This window comes from Acanthochromis polyacanthus, chromosome 11 (assembly GCF_021347895.1).
Source record: "Acanthochromis polyacanthus isolate Apoly-LR-REF ecotype Palm Island chromosome 11, KAUST_Apoly_ChrSc, whole genome shotgun sequence".
Taxonomy (NCBI): domain Eukaryota; kingdom Metazoa; phylum Chordata; class Actinopteri; family Pomacentridae; genus Acanthochromis; species Acanthochromis polyacanthus.
Window position 1 is genome coordinate 2,558,471 of NC_067123.1, and position 22,464 is coordinate 2,580,934.

The 22,464-nt window shown below is 37.5% G+C and overlaps 1 protein-coding gene across 1 annotated transcript in view; it reads left to right on the forward strand.

Moving 5' to 3' along the window:
- The first annotated feature begins 276 nt into the window (after positions 1-276).
- LOC127536075 (uncharacterized) overlaps positions 277-22,464 on the forward strand; it is a 59,473-nt gene continuing 37,285 nt past the window's right edge. Inside the window, exons 1-11 of the mRNA XM_051955489.1 lie at positions 277-289; positions 666-1,000; positions 1,143-1,247; positions 1,368-1,547; positions 1,598-1,681; positions 1,866-1,928; positions 2,046-2,150; positions 2,268-2,393; positions 2,465-2,506; positions 2,553-2,636; positions 2,708-2,749. Of these exons, the coding sequence (XP_051811449.1) occupies positions 277-289; positions 666-1,000; positions 1,143-1,247; positions 1,368-1,547; positions 1,598-1,681; positions 1,866-1,928; positions 2,046-2,150; positions 2,268-2,393; positions 2,465-2,506; positions 2,553-2,636; positions 2,708-2,749 (1,179 nt within the window). The remainder of the gene's footprint in view (positions 290-665; positions 1,001-1,142; positions 1,248-1,367; positions 1,548-1,597; positions 1,682-1,865; positions 1,929-2,045; positions 2,151-2,267; positions 2,394-2,464; positions 2,507-2,552; positions 2,637-2,707; positions 2,750-22,464) is intronic.

Consider the following 22,464-nt stretch of genomic DNA (forward strand, 5'->3'; position numbering starts at 1 on the left):
CGTTCACCTGATCAGGCTTCAGATCTGGGTTTATTTTAGGATTTATTCTTCTTATTTTCTACCTGAGGAACCAGAATCCTCGCGGTTTAACACCTATCTCTGCCTCCTGCTCGGTTACTCTGTGTTTTAGGTCGCTTTTTCTCCGGATCATAAATCCTAGAAATCTCCGGAGGTTTATTTGGCTCCGGTTCATCCGTCGGTGCTGTTTGGCACCGCGGGCACCGGGCCTGCACGGAGCACGGAGAGCCGCGGTTCAGGCCCTGCTGCGGGTTTGTGATGGGGAAGCCCGGTCGGTAGTGGCGGAGGGGCACAACGTGACCTGACAACAAGGAACCTCCGGGAAAACCGTCAGTCCTAAACTATGTGCAGTCAGAGCCCGGAGGGGTCCGCCAGGGGGGACCCCGACCGGCGGCGGCAGCGGCGGCCGAGGGGAGGCGCAGTGGAGCGGGCGGGTTGAGAGCGGGCCGGTCGGCCGTCGGGAGCCCCCCTCTGTAAGGGGAGGACCCCCAGCGGCTGGGAGGCGGAGACGGGACCCCCGCTGACGTCAGTGGGCCTGTCGGTTTCCTGCAATAGAAAGTGAGAGAGACGGTGGAGCAGAACGGACCGGACCCTCCTCACCGACGGGGTCCTGCTACCGTGACACCGGCCCGACCCGCACCTGTGAGTACCGCCCCGCCGCCCCGCCGCTCGGCTCGGTCCGCGGCCGGAGCAGCAGCGCTCTGCCCCGTCTGATAGGTCGAGCTCGGGGCTGCAGCCGGAGACGGTCGGACCCGCCGGACCCGCCGTCCGGTTTGAGCCGCCGTCAACTTTCAGGCTTGGCGTTTCGGGAGCGGCTTTTGGCGCAGTGCTGTCGGTGTGCAGCCGTGAGCTCCGGTTCCGGTGCTGCTCGGTGCGCGGCTCTTTGTTGCTGCTCGCGGTGGAGCGGATCCTTCGTGTTGTGATCTATCGGAGCCGTCGGTCGGTCGGAGGTGAAGATCCCGGTCGGGCTGTTGCAGAGACGGTGAGGGGTTTTCCCAGACTCCGCCCCACTCACAGGGCGTTCACGTGTTGCAACAGGCACGGAATACGCTATTCCCACGCGTGGGTTCCGCTCACTGCGCTGTGTACAGCTCAGTCACAGCGGAGTCCGTTAATTCCTGCAGCTCCGGTCAGAGGCTTCACACCGGCCGTCCTCAGGTGAGACCGGATGCACCAGTCACCTGCTGGACCGGGTGTTTCCTCAGACAGACAGACACACAGACAGACAGGTGAGGACTCCTCCGTGCTCGTGTTTTTGCAGGACGTGGTGCAGCAAACCCACCGTGAGATGATGATGTCATCGCTGTAGCCACATGTACCGACTGTATGAGCAGAACCTCCGGTAGTAGAGTTATGTAACGGAGCCCAGACAAAGACAGCCTCCTGGAGCTGCTGCACCGGCAGAAGGTCTGGGAGGATGGAGGCAGCAGAGGGGCTGTAGACAGGTGGATGTGAGCCGTAGACAGGTGGATGTGAGCCGTAGACAGGTGGATGTGAGCCGTAGACAGGTGGATGTGAGCCGTAGACAGGTGGATGTGAGCCGTAGACAGACAGGTGGATGTGAGCCGTAGACAGACAGGTGGATGTGAGCCGTAGACAGGTGGATGTGAGCCGTAGACAGGTGGATGTGAGCTGTAGACAGGTGGATGTGAGCTGTAGACAGGTGGATGTGAGCCGCAGACAGACAGGTGGATGTGAGCCGTAGACAGGTGGATGTGAGCCGTAGACAGACAGGTGGATGTGAGCTGTAGACAGGTGGATGTGAGCCGTAGACAGACAGGTGGATGTGAGCCGTAGACAGGTGGATGTGAGCTGCAGACAGGTGGATGTGAGCCGCAGACAGACAGGTGGATGTGAGCCGTAGACAGGTGGATGTGAGCCGTAGACAGGTGGATGTGAGCTGTAGACAGGTGGATGTGAGCCGCAGACAGACAGGTGGATGTGAGCTGAAGACAGGTGGATGTGAGCCGCAGACAGACAGGTGGATGTGAGCTGTAGACAGGTGGATGTGAGCTGTAGACAGACAGGTGGATGTGAGCCGTAGACAGGTGGATGTGAGCTATAGACAGGTGGATGTGAGCTGTAGACAGGTGGATGTGAGCTGTAGACAGGTGGATGTGAGCTGTAGACAGGTGGATGTGAGCCGCAGACAGACAGGTGGATGTGAGCTGAAGACAGGTGGATGTGAGCCGCAGACAGACAGGTGGATGTGAGCTGAAGACAGGTGGATGTGAGCCGCAGACAGACAGGTGGATGTGAGCCGTAGACAGGTGGATGTGAGCTGTAGACAGGTGGATGTGAGCTGTAGACAGGTGGATGTGAGCCGTAGACAGGTAGATGTGAGCTGTAGACAGGTAGATGTGAGCTGTAGACAGGTAGATGTGAGCTGTAGACAGACAGGTGGATGTGAGCCGTAGACAGGTGGATGTGAGCCGTAGACAGACAGGTAGATGTGAGCTGTAGACAGGTAGATGTGAGCTGTAGACAGGTGGATGTGAGCCGTAGACAGACAGGTGGATGTGAGCCGTAGACAGGTGGATGTGAGCTGTAGACAGGTGGATGTGAGCCGTAGACAGGTAGATGTGAGCCGTAGACAGGTGGATGTGAGCTGTAGACAGGTAGATGTGAGCTGTAGACAGACAGGTGGATGTGAGCCGTAGACAGGTGGATGTGAGCCGTAGACAGACAGGTAGATGTGAGCTGTAGACAGGTAGATGTGAGCTGTAGACAGGTAGATGTGAGCTGTAGACAGACAGGTGGATCTGGGGTCTCCAGGATGCTGGTGTGAGGTTCTGTCAGGGAGGAAACGGTGATTCTGGGCTCAGACTAACTCCTGGTTCCTGCCATCCTCGGACCTTGTTGTTGCTGTCTGTCAGTTTCAGCGATGCTCCACCTCAGGATCAGACAGCAGCTCTGCAGAGGTTGGACAGATGTGAGGAAGGTCCGGCCTCGTCCACCTGTTGGAGGATCTGGATCTAATAGTGTGTGTTTATGTGTTTTCCTGCAGATGCATCCGGACCAAGGCTCAGGAGTCGACTCTCCTCAAGGTTAAATCGCTCTTTTCCCAAGATGCACCTGTGAGCTGAGGCGGAAAGATGCCGCGCACCAAACAGAACCACCCTAAGAATCTGAAAGGTGAGTTGATGAGCTGCAGCTTCATGAACCCTCTGAGCCCCCGGAGCTTCTTTATGCTGCTCACATTCAGTTTTTATTCACCGTGGTTCAAAACAACAGGACTGGAGCTCAGAGTTACCGTCTGTTTTAGAACCGTTGAAATCATAAACAAAAGAGCAAAACAGATATAATAATAACTTTATGTATGCAGCATCATGTCCTAGTGTGACTGTTCTGCTTCCAGCTGCACACATCACTGCAAATACACAAAATAAGACTCTAAATGTGTTCACAATGACATAAATCTAGATAATAATGACCCAAAAATAGTCCAAAATGACTAAAACTTTTCTAAAATTACAAAAGTTTGTCTAAATTGTGTCTGGAATGAGGTGAAATCCGTCCAAAATGACTTTAGTTTATCCAAAAGTGATCCAAAATGGCAGAAAAAGACTCAAATGTGTCCAAAATAATCACCAAAGTGTTCTCAGACTGACTCAAAATGAGTCTAAAAAGACACAAATTTGGTCCAAAGCATTTTTCTAAATGTCCCAAATGACTAAAACTGATCCAGAATTCCTAAAATGTGTCAAAAATTAGGTGAAATCCATCCAAAATGACTAAAACTTGTTCAAAATGCATAAAACATTGTCCAGAATGACCCAAAATTAGTCCAAAACTTGCAAAAACAACATGTCATTGTGTTCAAATACACAAAACTAGACTCTAAATGTGTCCACAGTGACAGAAATCTGGTCAACAATGACCCACAAATAGTCCAGAAAGACCAGAACTTTTCTAATTCTTTCCTAAAATTTGTCTAAACTGTGTCTGGAATGAGGTGAAATCCGTCCAAAATGGCTCAGGTTTATCAAAATGACAGAAAATGACTCACGTGTCCAAAATAATCACCACAGTGTTTTCACAATGACTCAAAATGAGTCTAAAAAGACATAAATCTGGTCAAAAACATTTTTCTAAATGTTCCAAATGACTAAAACTGATCCAAAATTCCTAAAATGTGACAAAAAATTACGTGAAATCTGTTCAAAATGCATGAAAAATTGTCCACAATGACCCAAAATTAGTTCAAAATGTGCAAATAGAAGAAAGACGGTCCTTTTGTTCTGTTCTGCTTCCAGCTGCTCACATCACTGCAAAAACACCAAACTAGACTCTAAATGTGTCCACAGTGACAGAACTCTGACCAAAGTGTTTTTCTAAACTTCCTAAATGACCGAAACTGATCTAGAATTCCTAAAATGTTCAAAAATCTGTCCAGAATTACTGACGTTTATCCAGAATTGATCCAAAATGACAGAAAAAGTCTAAATGACATCAAAACATGAAACACAGACGATAAAACAAACTGTAGACGAGTCAGAGCAGCCCGTTACAGCACAATGATGAGAATTAAATGAAGAATTAGATAAATTAGCAAACAAAGAAACTAGGAAGTCTGAAGACTGATATAGAATGATAGAATTAGAGAGACGACGTCACACTGAAGAACCAGGCGGCTAAAAGTGGAATAAAACCAGAGAGAACGTCTGAACTAAACAGAATAAAACACTAAAGGTGGAATAAAACCAGAGAGAACGTCTGAAATAAACAGAATAAAACACTAAAAGTGGAATAAAACCAGAGAGAACGTCTGAACTAAACAGAATAAAACACTAAAGGTGGAATAAAACCAGAGAGAACGTCTGAAATAAACAGAATAAAACACTAAAAGTGGAATAAAACCAGAGAGAACGTCTGAACTAAACAGAATAAAACACTAAAAGTGGAATAAAACCAGAGAGAACGTCTGAACTAAACAGAATAAAACACTAAAAGTGGAATAAAACCAGAGAGAACATCTGAACTAAACAGAATAAAACACTAAAGGTGGAATAAAACCAGAGAGAACGTCTGAAATAAACAGAATAAAACACTAAAAAGTGGAATAAAACCAGAGAGAACGTCTGAAATAAACAGAATAAAACACTAAAAAGTGGAATAAAACCAGAGAGAACGTCTGAGCTAAACAGAATAAAACACTAAAGGTGGAATAAAACCAGAGAGAACGTCTGAGCTAAACAGAATAAAACACTAAAGGTGGAATAAAACCAGAGAGAACGTCTGAGCTAAACAGAATAAAACGCTAAAGGTGGAATAAAACCAGAGAGAACATCTGAAATAAACAGAATAAAACACTAAAGGTGGAATAAAACCAGAGAGAACGTCTGAAATAAACAGAATAAAACACTAAAAAGTGGAATAAAACCAGAGAGAACGTCTGAGCTAAACAGAATAAAACACTAAAGGTGGAATAAAACCAGAGAGAACGTCTGAGCTAAACAGAATAAAACACTAAAGGTGGAATAAAACCAGAGAGAACGTCTGAGCTAAACAGAATAAAACGCTAAAGGTGGAATAAAACCAGAGAGAACATCTGAAATAAACAGAATAAAACGCTAAAAGTGGAATAAAACCAGAGAGAACGTCTGAACTAAACAGAATAAAACACTAAAGGTGGAATAAAACCAGAGAGAACATCTGAACTAAACAGAATAAAACACTAAAAGTGGAATAAAACCAGAGAGAACGTCTGAACTAAACAGAATAAAACACTAAAACTCCTCATTCAGGAAAGGTTGAATGTTCTTCATTATTTTACACAAAAAGAAGAAAACTGCTGTTAGCGTGTCCAATCTAAAACCTCCAAAGTCCTCAGTCGTCTACACGTCCTGCAGTTCAGCCTAAACGTCCTGAAGGTTCATCACAGCTCATCTGATCCGTCTCCATGGTGACGGCAAACAGAGCAGAGCTTTGTAGTTTCAGTGACTTTATTTACATGACGTGGCTTTGACGTGTTCTGGGCTTCACAGGGTTCACAGAAGTCTGCTGGATTTGTTGGTTCTGAGAGGAAACGTTTGGCTGCTTGTGCTGACCACAGAGCAGATGGCTCTAATAGATAGTTCTGCTGTTTTACAGATGATTCAAGTATAGTGAAAAAAGTAAAGTGAGATCCTCTGCAGGTTGTTTCCACGGCAGAATATCCTCGTTGATCCGATGTTTTTAGTCTTAAATCTGCTCCTGGATGTTTGCTTCTGTTCATGGAATCAGTTTGTTGTTTCCTCCAAACACTGTCGCTGTGTTCGGCCTTTTTCTGGCCTTTACGATTGTTTAATGTGTGTTTTTAGTCGCCTGATGTCTTTTCTTGGCTGTTTTTGCGTCTTTGAAGATGTTTTCTTCAGGTTTTTTTAAGTTACTGAGGTCGTTTTTGTCAATTTAAAGTGTTTTTTTGTCATTGCATTTGCAGTTATTTACATTGTAAGGTGACCTTTGGAGTTGTTTTGTGTCTTGGAAGTCATTTTTTAGTTTGTGTTTTTTGTCAGATGTCTTTTCTTGGTTGTTTTTGTGTCTTTTCTTGGTTGTTTTTGTGTCTTTGAGGTTGTTTTTGTGTCTTTTCTTGGTTGTTTTTGTGTCTTTTCTTGGTTGTTTTTGTGTCTTCTTGGTTGTTTTTGTGTCGTTTCTTGGTTGTTTTTGTGTCTTCTTGGTTGTTTTTGTGTCGTTTCTTGGTTGTTTTTGTGTCTTTTTGAGGTTGTTTTTGTGTCGTTTCTTGGTTGTTTTTGTGTCTTCTTGAGGTTGTTTTTGTGTCTTTTTGAGGTTGTTTTTGTGTCTTCTTGAGGTTGTTTTTGTGTCTTTTGAGGTTGTTTTTGTGTCGTTTCTTGGTTGTTTTTGTGTCTTTTTGAGGTTGTTTTTGTGTAGTTTCTTGGTTGTTTTTGTGTCTTCTTGAGGTTGTTTTTGTGTATTTTCTTGGTTGTTTTTGTGTCTTTTCTTGGTTGTTTTTGTGTCTTTTTGAGGTTGTTTTTGTGTCTTTTTGAGGTTGTTTTTGTGTATTTTCTTGGTTGTTTTTGTGTCTTCTTGAGGTTGTTTTTGTGTCTTTTTGAGGTTGTTTTTGTGTCTTCTTGAGGTTGTTTTTGTGTCTTTTTGAGGTTGTTTTTGTGTCTTCTTGGTTGTTTTTGTGTCTTTTTGAGGTTGTTTTTGTGTAGTTTCTTGGTTGTTTTTGTGTCTTCTTGAGGTTGTTTTTGTGTCTTTTCTTGGTTGTTTTTGTGTCTTTTCTTGGTTGTTTTTGTGTCTTTTTGAGGTTGTTTTTGTGTCTTTTTGAGGTTGTTTTTGTGTATTTTCTTGGTTGTTTTTGTGTCGTTTCTTGGTTGATTTGTGTCTTTTCTTGGTTGTTTTTGTGTCTTTTTGAGGTTGTTTTGTGTCTTTTTGAGGTTGTTTTTGTGTCTTCTTGGTTGTTTTTGTGTCTTTTCTTGGTTGTTTTTGTGTCTTCTTGGTTGTTTTTGTGTCTTTTCTTGGTTGATTTGTGTCTTTTCTTGGTTGATTTGTGTCTTTTCTTGGTTGTTTTTGTGTCTTTTTGAGGTTGTTTTTGTGTCTTTTCTTGGTTGTTTTTGTGTCTTTTCTTGGTTGTTTTTGTGTCTTTTCTTGGTTGATTTGTGTCTTTTTGAGGTTGTTTTTGTGTCTTTTTGAGGTTGTTTTTGTGTATTTTCTTGGTTGTTTTTGTGTCTTCTTGGTTGTTTTGTGTCTTTTCTTGGTTGTTTTTGTGTCTTTTTGAGGTTGTTTTTGTGTAGTTTCTTGGTTGTTTTTGTGTCTTCTTGAGGTTGTTTTTGTGTCTTCTTGAGGTTGTTTTTGTGTCTTTTTGAGGTTGTTTTTGTGTCTTCTTGGTTGTTTTTGTGTCTTTTTGAGGTTGTTTTTGTGTAGTTTCTTGGTTGTTTTTGTGTCTTCTTGAGGTTGTTTTTGTGTCTTTTCTTGGTTGTTTTTGTGTCTTTTTGAGGTTGTTTTTGTGTCTTTTTGAGGTTGTTTTTGTGTATTTTCTTGGTTGTTTTTGTGTCGTTTCTTGGTTGATTTGTGTCTTTTCTTGGTTGTTTTTGTGTCTTTTTGAGGTTGTTTTTGTGTCTTCTTGGTTGTTTTTGTGTCTTTTCTTGGTTGTTTTTGTGTCTTTTCTTGGTTGTTTTTGTGTCTTTTCTTGGTTGTTTTTGTGTCTTTTTGAGGTTGTTTTTGTGTCTTTTTGAGGTTGTTTTTGTGTATTTTCTTGGTTGTTTTTGTGTCGTTTCTTGGTTGATTTGTGTCTTTTCTTGGTTGTTTTTGTGTCTTTTTGAGGTTGTTTTTGTGTCTTTTTGAGGTTGTTTTTGTGTCTTCTTGGTTGTTTTTGTGTCTTTTCTTGGTTGTTTTTGTGTCTTCTTGGTTGTTTTTGTGTCTTTTCTTGGTTGATTTGTGTCTTTTCTTGGTTGATTTGTGTCTTTTCTTGGTTGTTTTTGTGTCTTTTTGAGGTTGTTTTTGTGTCTTTTCTTGGTTGTTTTTGTGTCTTTTCTTGGTTGATTTGTGTCTTTTTGAGGTTGTTTTTGTGTCTTTTTGAGGTTGTTTTTGTGTATTTTCTTGGTTGTTTTTGTGTCTTCTTGGTTGTTTTTGTGTCTTTTCTTGGTTGTTTTTGTGTCTTTTTGAGGTTGTTTTTGTGTAGTTTCTTGGTTGTTTTGTGTCTTCTTGAGGTTGTTTTTGTGTCTTCTTGAGGTTGTTTTTGTGTCTTTTTGAGGTTGTTTTTGTGTCTTCTTGAGGTTGTTTTTGTGTCTTTTTGAGGTTGTTTTTGTGTCTTCTTGGTTGTTTTTGTGTATTTTCTTGGTTGTTTTTGTGTCTTCTTGGTTGTTTTTGTGTCTTTTCTTGGTTGTTTTTGTGTCTTTTTGAGGTTGTTTTTGTGTCGTTTCTTGGTTGTTTTTGTGTCTTCTTGAGGTTGTTTTTGTGTCTTTTTGAGGTTGTTTTTGTGTCTTCTTGAGGTTGTTTTTGTGTCTTTTTGAGGTTGTTTTTGTGTCTTCTTGGTTGTTTTTGTGTCTTTTTGAGGTTGTTTTTGTGTAGTTTCTTGGTTGTTTTTGTGTCTTCTTGAGGTTGTTTTTGTGTCTTTTCTTGGTTGTTTTTGTGTCTTTTTGAGGTTGTTTTTGTGTCTTTTTGAGGTTGTTTTTGTGTATTTTCTTGGTTGTTTTTGTGTCGTTTCTTGGTTGATTTGTGTCTTTTCTTGGTTGTTTTTGTGTCTTTTTGAGGTTGTTTTTGTGTCTTCTTGGTTGTTTTTGTGTCTTTTCTTGGTTGTTTTTGTGTCTTTTTGAGGTTGTTTTTGTGTCTTCTTGGTTGTTTTTGTGTCTTTTCTTGGTTGTTTTTGTGTCTTCTTGGTTGTTTTTGTGTCTTTTCTTGGTTGATTTGTGTCTTTTCTTGGTTGTTTTTGTGTCTTTTTGAGGTTGTTTTTGTGTCTTCTTGGTTGTTTTTGTGTCTTTTCTTGGTTGTTTTTGTGTCTTTTCTTGGTTGATTTGTGTCTTTTCTTGGTTGTTTTTGTGTCTTTTCTTGGTTGTTTTTGTGTCTTTTTGAGGTTGTTTTTGTGTCTTCTTGGTTGTTTTTGTGTCTTTTCTTGGTTGATTTGTGTCTTTTCTTGGTTGTTTTTGTGTCTTTTTGAGGTTGTTTTTGTGTCTTCTTGGTTGTTTTTGTGTCTTTTCTTGGTTGTTTTTGTGTCTTTTCTTGGTTGATTTGTGTCTTTTCTTGGTTGTTTTTGTGTCTTTTCTTGGTTGTTTTTGTGTCTTTTTGAGGTTGTTTTTGTGTCTTCTTGGTTGTTTTTGTGTCTTTTCTTGGTTGTTTTTGTGTCTTTTCTTGGTTGATTTGTGTCTTTTTGAGGTTGTTTTTGTGTCTTTTTGAGGTTGTTTTTGTGTATTTTCTTGGTTGTTTTTGTGTCTTCTTGGTTGTTTTTGTGTCTTTTCTTGGTTGTTTTTGTGTCTTTTCTTGGTTGTTTTTGTGTCTTTTTGAGGTTGTTTTTGTGTCTTTTTGAGGTTGTTTTTGTGTCTTTTTGAGGTTGTTTTTGTGTCTTCTTGGATGTTTTTGTGTCTTTTCTTGGTTGTTTTTGTGTCTTTTCTTGGTTGTTTTTGTGTCTTCTTGGTTGTTTTTGTGTCTTTTGAGGTTGTTTTTGTGTCTTTTCTTGGTTGTTTTTGTGTCTTTTGAGGTTGTTTTTGTGTCTTTTCTTGGTTGTTTTTGTGTCTTTTCTTGGTTGTTTTGTGTCTTTTCTTGGTTGTTTTTGTGTCTTCTTGGTTGTTTTGGTGTCTTTTGAGGTTGTTTTTGTGTCTTTTCTTGGTTGTTTTTGTGTCTTTTGAGGTTGTTTTTGTGTCTTTTCTTGGTTGTTTTTGTGTCTTTTCTTGGTTGTTTTTGTGTCTTTTGAGGTTGTTTTTGTGTCTTTTGAGGTTGTTTTTATGTCTTTTCTTGGTTGTTTTTGTGTCTTTTGAGGTTGTTTTTGTGTCTTTTTGAGGTTGTTTTTGTGTCTTTTATTGGTTGTTTTTGTGTCTTCTTGGTTGTTTTTGTCTATTTTCTTGGTTGTTTTTGTGTCTTCTTGGTTGTTTTTGTGTCTTCTTGGTTGTTTTTGTGTCTTTTCTTGGTTGTTTTTGTGTCTTCTTGGTTGTTTTTGTGTCTTTTCTTGGTTGTTTTTGTGTCTTGGTTGTTTTCTGCATCTTTGTAGTCATATTCTGCCTCTTTAGGTTGTTTTATGTCTTGAAAGTCATTTTTTGCCAGTGTGGATGGCATTTTTGTGTTCTAAGTTGCCTGATGTCGTTTTGTAGGTTTTTTTGTATCTTTGTAGACGTTTTCTGGCTCTTTAGGTTGTTTGGTGTCTTTGGAGAGCTGTTTTTTGTGTTCTAAGTTGCCTGATGTCTTGTCTTGGTTGCTTGTGTGTCTTTGAGGTTGTTTTCTGCGTCTTTGCAGTCATTTCCAGATTCTTTAGGTTGTTTTATGTCATTGAGGACATTTCTTTTGTCAGTTTAAAGTGTTTTTGTCATGGCAATCACAATTATTTGCACTGTACGGTGTCTTTTGTAGCTGTTTTTGTGTCTTTTTGAAGCAGTTTTCTGTATCTTCAGTAAATATTCTCGTTGGTTTGATGAATTACGGATAAATCCTGACTTTTTAGACACTCCGTTCTGTTCATGGAGGAGCTTCAGAGTGGAATCAGTTTGCTGTTTCCTCCATTTGCTGCTGTGTTTGGCTGTCGTTGTTGTTGGTTCACTTCATGGTTTCAGACTGACTGAAGTTGGTTTCGTTCTGTGACGTGATGACACTGGATTGGTATTTTTGTTGCACAAACAGTTTGTGACAAACACAACAAACGGAGCAGCTCTTCCTCTGCTGTCATTGTTTCTGTGGAACGTCTCCATGAGTGAATGCTGTCATTTATGCTCTGTTGTTGTGTTTCTGCTTTCTCTACATGCTTTATGTGTGGATCTGCACCAGCATTCAAACGTTATAGAAATGTCCTTATTTCTGAAAGAAAAGCAGTTTTATTTTCAATGCAAATCACCTTAAATAAATGATAAATCCAGTGCAGACATTGTTAGGTACCTCTGTACCCCATAGGGGTACAGAGGAACATTTCCAGCAACCATCACTCCTGTGTTCTAATGCTACATTGTGTTAGCTAATGGTGCTGAAAGGCTCACTGATGGTTACAAAACCCTTGTTCAGTTATGTTAGCACATGGATAAAAGTGGGAGTTTTACTGGAAAACATGGAATTATCTGGATGACCCCAAACTTTAGAACAGTAAATACCGTAAATGCTGTCAGTGACACGAGGAGCAGAAGTGTTTTTTTAGCGTCCTTTCTGCTTAAACAGAGGAAAAAGAAGAACTGAGCTGCTGCTGGACACAGATGTAGAATTTAAGGAGAATATTCTGTAAATTGAACCTAAATACAGACAGCTGTACTGTTAAATGAATCAGGTTGTGTTTATTTCCTCTCCTCAGTCCTGCGTCTCTCTGTGGTGGTTTGGTTTGAAACATCATCCAGAGTTTGTGTTACCAGCCTGCACATTCATTCAATAATCATCATTTATTCTAATACATCACCTCTGCTTGTGCAGACAGACACTAGTGGAACGTATTCATCTGTCCATCAGGTTCTCTGTTTCGTCTTTCAGTGTAAACATAAAAACTCAGGTCTGGTGTTGTGTTGTGAGCAGACAGATGCAAAAACAAAAACATGTTTGTCTCTTTTCTACTCCATGGAAACTCTTAAACTGAAACCTCTAAAAACTCATCTTTGTGTCTTAAAGTTACATTCTTCCCTTTAGAATAATCTTGTAAGACTTTTAAATTGCTTAGATGACTCTGCTGTGGCTTTTCCTACATTTTCAGGAAGTTCTCGTTCTATTTGACTGAAAGCGTGTCAGATTAGACTTCACCTCCTTGTTCTGTTATAAAACAACTGAAAACTTGCATTGTGCTGCCTTAAACCGTGTCCAGAATGTGGCTTTTTGTTGAAGGATCTTCATGATTCATCGACTGGCTGTAAATGAGTCATTTAAACTACCGAGTAAGAAGGTCAAAGTTTCAATCAGAACTGCTCATTGAGAACCTTTGTGGTGCTGCTGGGTTGTTAGAATTGTGATTATTGTGGATGCTGACGTGGTTTTTGGTATCTGTGAGGGTTTAGCCGGCAGTGGGCACCAAGACAGAGACTTCTGAGGAGGTTGATGACCTCCAACCAGAGCCTGTCTGTAGAAGACCAGCCTCTGTACCTCTATGGAGATATTCCATTAAAAATCAGCCGTTTCTATGTAGAATAGTCATTTACCACATTAACTATGTCTACACTGGATTTATCATTCATTTAATGGTATCTTCATTGAAGAGAAAAGCTTTTCATTCAGAAATAAGGACGTTTCTAAGTGACTCCAAACTTTTAAATGGTAGTGTAGTAAAATACAGTAAAAAATAAAAAAAATAGAGTAAAAATATAGAAAATATTTAATAAAACACAATAATAAATCTCGATAAAATATTGTAAAAATACAGTAAAAATACAGAAAAATACAGTTAAAGCATAATAAAAATACAGTAAAATATAATCCAAATATTAAAAAATACTGTCAAAATATTTTTAAAAATACAGTAAAAAATAGTAAAAATCCCATAAAACATAGTAAAAATACAGAAAAAATATATCGTAAAAATGCAGTAAAAATCTCTTAAAAATACGGTAAAAATCTGACAAAACACAATGAAAAATAAAGTAAAGAAAATAGCTAAAATATGATAAAAAATACAGTAAAAATACAGTAAAAATCTAATAAAAATACAGTAAAAATATAATCCAAACATTAAAAAATACTGTAAAAATATAGTTAAAAATACAGTAAAAAAATATAGTAAAAATCCCGTAAAACATAGTAAAAATACAGAAAAAATATATAGTAAAAATACAGTAAAAATCTGACAAAACACAGTGAAAAATAAAGTAAATAGCAAAAATATGATAAAAAATACAGTAAAAATCTGACAAAACACAATGAAAAATAAAGTAAAAATAGCTGAAGTATGATAAAAAAATACAGTAAAAATCTAATAAAACTACAGTAAAAATCTAATAAAAATACAATAAAAATCTTGCAAACATACAGTGAAAATATAGTAAAAATATACACTATCGTTCAAAAGTTTGGGGTCACCCAGACAATTTCATTACAATTTCAGCTAGAACAGTCATTTACCACATGAATGTCTGCACTGGATTTATTATTAATATAATGTTGTTTTCTTTGGAAAAAATCTGCTTTTCTTTCGTAATAAGGACGTTTCTCAGTGACCATAAGCCTTTGAACGGCAGTGTAAACCTCCACCAGCTGCTCCTCCTCTGCTCTAAATACTTTTATTTTCTGTTGTTATGGTTGAAGACAAACTTCAGGTTCATGTTTCTCTGCGTTAGTTTTCAGTGTTTCCTGCTCACGGCCAAACGTTTGTGGTTTCAGAGTCTTTCTAAATATAGAACAACCCTGACAGGAATCTATTCACCATCTACACAAACAGAAGAATTTATCAGCATGTTTAGTTTTTATTTCTCTGCTCCCACGCTTCACATTTTCCTGCTGTGCCATTAATAAAGACTTATTTAAAGCTGCTAACTCGAGGGATTGTGATGCTGATTTCTGGTTTTAAACTGAGAGTTTCTTGTTTCTGAGCAGCAGGACGTCACACTGACCTGTTAGTGTCACGTGTTTCATATCAGACAGCTTGTTTTCTTCTTCTCAGCTCATTAAATATAAAATAATCGGTCGTCAGTTAGTTTCTGACAGCTGCAGTGGATGAAAAGTCTCCGTCAGCGTCTGTATTCTGTAGATTTTCACATGAAAGCAGCTCAGTACTGACTTTACTGCTGGAGGAATTCTGACTCTGAACATCGTTTTATGTCTTTAAAGTCGCATTCTGTCACTTTAAAATGTGCTTTTAGTTGTTTTTGATGTTGTCCAAAGTAGTTTGTGGTTGTTTTTGTGTCTTTTTGAGGTACTTTTCTGTATCTTTGTAGTCGTATTCCAGCTCTTAAGGTTGTTTTAAGTCTTCAAAGTCATTTTTTTACCAATGTGAAGTGTGTTTTTTGTCATTTTCTGTGTTGTCTGATGTCATGTTGTAGGTTTGTGGCTCTTTGTGGTTGCTTTCTACGTGTTTGTAGACATTTCCTTTTGTGTCTTTGAGGTAATTTTTTAGCTTGTGTTTTTTGTCAGACGTCTTTCTTTGGTTGTTTTTGTGTTTTTTCAAGATTTTCTGGATCTTTGAAGTCATTTTTTGGCTGTTTTCCATCTGATTGCTATTTCTGGTGTTGTAAGTTATCTGATGTCTTTTTGTAGTTTTTTTTGTATCTTTGTTGTTGTTTTCTGGCTCTTTAGGTCTTTGAAGACTTGGAATAAACTCTGTTTTGTAGAGCTCTAGACATTAGCATAAATACAGTATACTTTTTGTGATTTGCAACAAAATTAGAGACACTACAAACATTCTCTGTGCTTTTCTGACATTTTCTGAGCATTAAGGATGTTTTATGTGTTTTAATTTCATTGTTTTGTCAATTTGAAGTGAGATTTGAGTCTTTTTGTGAGGACTTTATTTGGGTGGATTATTATAAAGTTTAACAGGAAACCAATGGCAAACATCACTGACATTACAAATGTTTTCTGTCTTTGTGCATTTAGTTGTTTTTGTGTTGTTGTTTTTTTTATGTCTGATGTCTGTAGTTGTTAATGTGTCTGTTTTAGGTCACTAAAGTCATATTTTGTCAATTTAAAGTGTGTTTTGTGATGTCATCGCAATTATTTGCACTGTAAGGTGTCTTTTGTAGTTGTTTTGGGGTCTTTTTCAGGTAGTTTTCTGTATCTTTGTAGACATGTTCCAGCTCTTTAGGTTGTTTTAGGTCTTAAAAGTCATTTTTAGCAGTGTGATTGTTTTGGGTTCTACGTTGTCTGATGTCTTTTTATATCTTTGTTGTCGTTTTCAGACTCTTCAGGTTGTTTGGTGTCTTTGAAGTCATTTTTTAGTTTGTGTTTTTCGTCAGACGTCTTTTCTTGGTTGTTTTTATGTCTTTTTGAGGCTGTTTTCTGTATCTTTGTACTAATTTTCAAACTCTTCAGGTTGTTTGGTGTCTTTGAAGTCATTTTTTAGTTTGTGTTTTTCGTCAGACGTCTTTTCTTGGTTGTTTTTGTGTCTTTTTGAGGCTGTTCTCTGTATCTTTGTACTAATTTTCAAACTCTTCAGGTTGTTTGGTGTCTTTGAAGTCATTTTTTAGTTTGTGTTTTTCGTCAGACGTCTTTTCTTGGTTGTTTTTATGTCTTTTTGAGGCTGTTCTCTGTATCTTTGTACTAATTTTCAAACTCTTCAGGTTGTTTCGTGTCTTTGAAGTCATTTTTTAGTTTGTGTTATTCGTCAGACGTCTTTTCTTGGTTGTTTTTTGTCCCTTTGAGGCTGTTCTCTGTATCTTTGTTGTCATTTTCTGACTCTTCAGGTTGTTTGGTGTCTTTGAAGTCATTTTTTAGTTTTGTGTTTTTCGTCAGACGTCTTTCTTGGTTGTTTTTGTGTCTTTTTGAGGCTGTTCTCTGTATCTTTGTACTAATTTTCAAACTCTTCAGGTTGTTTGGTGTCTTTGAAGTCATTTTTTAGTTTGTGTTTTTCGTCAGACGTCTTTTCTTGGTTGTTTTTTGTCCCTTTGAGGCTGTTCTCTGTATCTTTGTTGTCATTTTCTGACTCTTCAGGTTGTTTGGTGTTGGCTCTGTTCTATAGAGTTTAAATGCGACAGCAGATTGTTGATTTTACACTAAAACTGTCGCTTCACTTTCACTTCCTGTCTGCTGCCTGCTAATGAACATGGAGGCTGTCAAACTCATCATACCACCTTTATTCTTCTCGTTAAGGTGGGATTACTGTGGTGTGAAGCTCTGCTCCTGCTATAAACAGAGGATTGTGGGTTTACTTTGTGTGTCTAAATGCTCGTTTTAACACACAGAGTGTGTTTGTGCATCGTTTCCTACAGCGGCTATCGTGTGACGGAGCCAAGCGTTAGCGGCAGGCGTGAATGAAGCAGAGTCTGGTGTTTAGGAACGTGTGAACATCAGCAGATCTTTAGACTAAAACACAATAACGCACGAGGCCAACATGTTGGAGCTGAAGGAGCATATGGGAGCGCTACGGAGCCTCCGATTGGCTGCAGGGATGGCGTGTTGTGTGGAGAAGTGACAGATTTGCGTGTGGACAGACGTTAGCGCTTCACAGTTCTGCGGTTCTGCAGCGTTCCATGCTGGGTGTGAAAACTGCATCGGTGCCATCCCAGCAGTCGATCCACGCCGAGCAGCCACAGTCTGTTTGTTTATCATGACAACACTTCCTGTGTGCGTTCTTTAATGGCCACACTGGGCCAAACCGCAGAAATAATCCACAGCTAGAACAGTTCTTCAGTCCGGCCGACAGAGGACGATAGAAACGGTCCTCAGGTCTGTTTGAACGGCGACCGGTTCCTGATTTCTGCTGGAATTAGATCTGGATTCATGATGATTAGCGTCTGAACAGTTAGAAATAAGACTTAAAAAGGAGCTAAATTAGAAACCTTTGAGTTTGTGTGTTTTTAAAATAGTCTGGTCATGTCGTGTCCTTCCAGGTCTTTTTTGTGTTTTTCAAAGATGTCTCTTTGGTGTAGTTTTTCGTCTCTTTTAAATAGTTTGTGGTTATTTTATGGCTTTTGGATTCTTGATTGTGTGTTGTTATGCTGTCTGATGTCTCTTTGTTGTCATTTTGTGTCATTTTTGGGGTCCTTTCTGACTCTTTGAGGTCATTTTTTGTCTATTTTTAAGTGTGTTTTTGTTGTTGTAGTCATTTTATGCGCTGTAAGTACTATGATTCCTTGTTGGAGTTGTTTTTGTGTCTCTTTCAGGAGGTCTTCTGTCTCTTTGAGCTCATTTTTGTCTCTTTGTTGTCATTTTGTGTCCTTTTAGGGGTCCTTTCTGACTCTTTGAGGTCATTTTTTGTCTTTTTTTGAAGCGTGTTTTTGTTGTTGTAGTCATTTTGTGCGCTGTAAGTGTTGGAGGTGTTTTTGTGTCTCTTTCAGGAGGTCTTCTGTCTCTTTGAGCTCATTTTTGTCTCTTTGTGGTCATTTTGTGTCATTTTCAGGTCATTTTCTGTCTGACTCCAGGTTGTTTCGTATCTTTAAGGCCATTTTTTTTGTGTCAGTTTGAGGTGTTTTTCTGTTGTACTCATTTTTTGTGTCATCCGTTGTCTGATTTCCATTTGTAGTTGTTTTTGTGTCTCTTCCAGAAGGTTTTGTGTATCTTTGTCGTCATTTTGTGACTCCTGATGTCATTTTCTGTCTTTATAAGCACAATGGGTCAATCTAAGGCTTGTTTTCTGTCTCTGAGGTTGTTTTATTTGAAGTTTTATCTTTGTCTTATTTGTCTCTTTGAGCACATTTTTTGTCTCTTTGTGGTCATTTTGTGTTATTTTCACATCATTTTCTGTAGGATTCAAGATTATTTTAGAACTTTGAAGTAACTTTTTGTCAGTTTGAAGTGTGTTTTTGTTGTCATGGTCATTTTTGTGTGGTACAGTCTGACCTCTTGTTGTCGTCATTTTGTGTCTCAGTGAGTTGGTTTTTGACAATTTGAAGTTTTATCTTTTCTGTCTCTTTGAGCTTGTTTTTGTCTCTTTGAGCTCATTTTGTGTCATTTTCAGGTTCTTTTTTGTCTCTTTGAGCTTATTTTTGTCAATTTGAAATGTATTTTTTCTGTCAGACATTTTTTGTGTTGCAAGTTGTCTGATCTCCATTTGTAGTTGTTTTTGTGTCTCTTTCAGGAGGTTTTGTGTCTTTGTCTTCATTTTCTGACTCTTGAGGTCATTTTGTGTCTTTGTAGTCACAATCGGTCAATTTAAGAGTTGTTTTCTGTCTCTTTTCTAGTTGTTTTTGGGTTTCTTTCCAGTGGTTTTTCTGTATCTTTGTCATCATTTTCTGCCTCTTGAGGTTGTTTTGTATCTTTGTAGATATTTTCTATGATTTTCAGGTTGTTTTGTCTCTTTGAGGTCATTTTTGTTAGTTCGAAGTGTTTTTTTTTCTGTTTTAGATATTTTTTGTGTTGTCTGGTCTCCCTTTATAGTTGTTTTTGTGTCTCTCTGAGGTTGTTTTCTGTCTCTTTGAGCTCATTTTTGTCTCTTTGTAGTTGTTTTTGTGTCTCTTTCAGGAGGTGTTCTGCCTCTTGAGGTTGTTTTGTGTCTTTGTAGTCATCATCAGTCAATTTAACGGTCGTTTTCTGTCTCTTTATAGTCAACTTTTTCTTTTTCTAGTTGTTTTTGTGTCTCTTTCAGGAGGTTTTCTGCCTCTTTGTCATCATTTTGTGTCTCTGTGGTCATACTCGGTCAGTTTAACGGTTGTTTTCTGTCTCTTTGTGGTTGTGTAGTCATTTTTTTGTGCGATAGGTGCTCAGATTCCTCGTTCTAGTTGTTTTTGTAGCCTTTTCTGTGTCTTTTTTTCTGTTAATTTCTGACTCTTGAAGCCTTGTTTTTATCTCTCTACAGTCATTTTGTGCCTCTTATAGTGTGTTTTTGTTGTTGTAAATCATTTTTTTGTGTGGTAAATTGTCTGATCTCTAGTATTTGTGTTTTTTAAGGTTGTTTTTGTTGTAATTTTCGAGCTCTTGAGGTTGTTTTGTGTCTTTGTGGTCACTCTCAGTCAGTTTGTGGTTGTTTTTTGTGGTCAGTTTTTGTATTTGAAGCCTCTGTTGTGTTGTTTTCATGAAGTAAAGACCTTAAAGGGTGCTAACTGAAGGCAGTCGGTTCATTTCCCTCCTAAATCCATCAGTCAGTGAGGCGTTAATCTGACCTCGTTCTTCTTGTTTCTTCTGCGTCTGTTTGTCTTGTTGTTGCCTTTTGACCCGGTTCATCACGTCTCCTCCATCACACAGGAAATGCTAATAGCGTAGCGCGCTATCACTGTGCTGAGGAGAATCGGTTAAAGAAGCTTCGTCAGCGTGTCCTGAAGCCTCACATGACGAAGTTAACGTCAGAAACCAGCAGCTAGACGAGGATTTGAGCTGCTTCAACTCACTGATTAATCACATCGCACAGTTTCATTCAGACTTAGAGCCTCGTACAGCTGCAAGAATCCCATTTTAACGTCATTAAATCTGAATTATTTCACCGACAGCAGGTCGAGCTGAATATTTCACAGTAATTCTCTGCTTTTAACATCATTTCTTATTGTTTTAATTTACACAAACAGCCCTGCAGTGAATCTGTGGTGAAAAACAGTCAATCAGCTTTTCTTTGCTTTGTGTCTTCAGTGTTGAGTATTTTGGTCGTACAGGTTCATGATTTCTTCTGTTATCACACGACAAGTCGCTTTTTGAGCTACAAGAATAAAAAATTACACACAAAAGAACAAAATAATTTACGCCAATGCAACATAAAAGACATCGTTTGTCTGTAAAAAGTGAGAAAATAAAGAAAAACCCTTGGTTTTATCACCATTTAGCCCAAAAGTGTAATTAGGTGTCATGTTTTTTCCACAAAATAAACCATACCCCAAAGAAATTCACAGTTTTTGATATTATCACTTGAATTGTGTTAATTTAAAATGATCCTAAAATATATTTTGCCCTATTTTGAACCAAAAATGTGTTCAATGTTGAGCATTTTTGTTGTTCAGGTTCATGGTTTCTTGTGTTATCACATGAAAAGTTGCTTTTTGAGCTAAAAATTTAACATTTCTGACTGATTTTAGAGTTTATTTAGAACAAACTCACCTAAGAAGACACTGTTTGTCTGTAAAAAATAGAAAATGAGGAAAAAGACTCAATTTTTATCACCATTCAGCCCAGAAAAGTGCATTTAGGTGTCTAAAAAAATGATCCAAAACCCAAAGAAATTTACCTTTTTTGGTGTTTTTGCTCCACAAATGAAGCAGTTGGATCAAAGGTAAACATGCTAAAATATATTTCGCTCTATTTTGAATCATAAACTGTAAAAATCCTCTGATATTCTTATTATTATTAGTGACTCATATCCACATATATTTAGTGCTTTAGCTGTCAGCGTGGCAGAAAGGTGTGAATTCATCTCTGCTCCTGTTTTCAGGTGTTAATATTTAATGTTTATTTAGAGTCATTAATGAAATCAGCTGTAAATAAAACCCACCTGATGTTTGGAGCCATGAACAGGAATATTAAATATATATTCAGATAAAACCAGAATCAGAAATATAAACCGGCTGAAGGTTAACAGGAGAGAAAACGTTTTATTCTGGTGGGAAACTTCCTGTCTGGATTTTTATCAGGAAACACAATCCTGTTCTCTATGTTCTCATTATTTTAACACGTTATTTTGTCTGTAATTAATTAATTAATGCGTTAAAGTCCCAGCCCCACTTCAGACTAGTGGTGAGAAAAAGTCCAAAATCCACGTTTTAGAATTTATTTCACTGCATTTTCTCTGTTTGTGACGAGAAAATATAAGTTTTTTTTCTCATCTTCTGAATCAGAAATCTCCTCATCAGCAGCACTTAGAGACACCAAACTTTAAAGATTTATTCCTTTCTGAAGGTTTTTACTGAGGAATGTGTTCATGTTTAAATATTAGTAGTTAAACACAACAAAAATGGATTTTTATCAGCTGTTGACAGTAGTTTTGGATTCATGAAGCGATAAAAACAGATTTATAGAATATTTTATTCCTGAAAACAGTCTGCAGTATTTTCTGATTTACTTTGTGCTCAGTAAAAACATTTAAATCTGATGCATCAGTGAGAAGTTCTAGTTCAGGAAATGAATCTAAATGAGGTGATATTTAATAAATAATGCTGGGTTTGGACCTGATGTTTGTCTTCATGTAAATCATTTGTTTTAAAAAACGGTCCAGATCTCTTCAGATTAAACTCTGCAGCGCTGGTGTCGTGTTTTTATTTCAGTTTCTAAATGACTTCAGGAATAATTTTCTGTTTCTCTTCTGCTTTTTGTCTCTTAGTGGTCAAACATCAGAACAAAACATCCGATGAACTCAACTGTAGGAAAGGTCAGTTAGGGACAATAGGATGGCTTTAAAAGCTATAAAACTATGATAAATGTACTAAATACTACAATAAAACTATAAAAGTATGATAAATGTACTAAATACTACAATAAAACTATAAAACTATGATAAATGTACTAAATACTACAATAAAACTATAAAAGTATGATAAATGTACTAAATACTACAATAAAACTATAAAACTATGATAAATGTACTAAATACTACAATAAAACTATAAAAGTATGATAAATGTACTAAATACTACAATAAAAACTGTAAAACTATGATAAAATGTACTAAATACTACAATAAAACTATAAAAGTATGATAAATGTACTAAATACTGCAATAAAAACTATAAAAGTATGATAAATGTACTAAATACTGCAATAAAAACTATAAAAGTATGATAAATGTACTAAATACTGCAATAAAAACTATAAAACTATGATAAATGTACTAAATACTGCAATAAAACTATAAAAGTATGATAAATGTAGTAAATACTACAATAAAAACTTTTAAAATAATTTTTAATACAATTAATAAATGATTATTTTTATTCGTATCAAAATAATATGTAATTCTATAAATAATTTTATAAATAAAAGAATATTAATAATACCAATAATGATAGTATTATTAATAATATATGAATTATATTTATTCTTTAATTTTTAGTTAATTAATTTACATAAAAATAGAAATGTAAATATATTTAAAAATGCTGCAAAATTATGTTTTTAAAAATAATTCATATTTTTTAAAAATATAATAATGATAATAATAATAATTAATATTATTATTAAAATCAATTAATTTACAGTTTTGATCTGTTTCATTAGTTTGAACATTTTAACTGAGATCTGTGATGATTAAATAGAAATGATTATTAATGGGGTTATTAATGAGATATAAGCTGTGTTTATTTCCTGGTGGTTAAATGAGGCGTCTCTGCTTTAAAA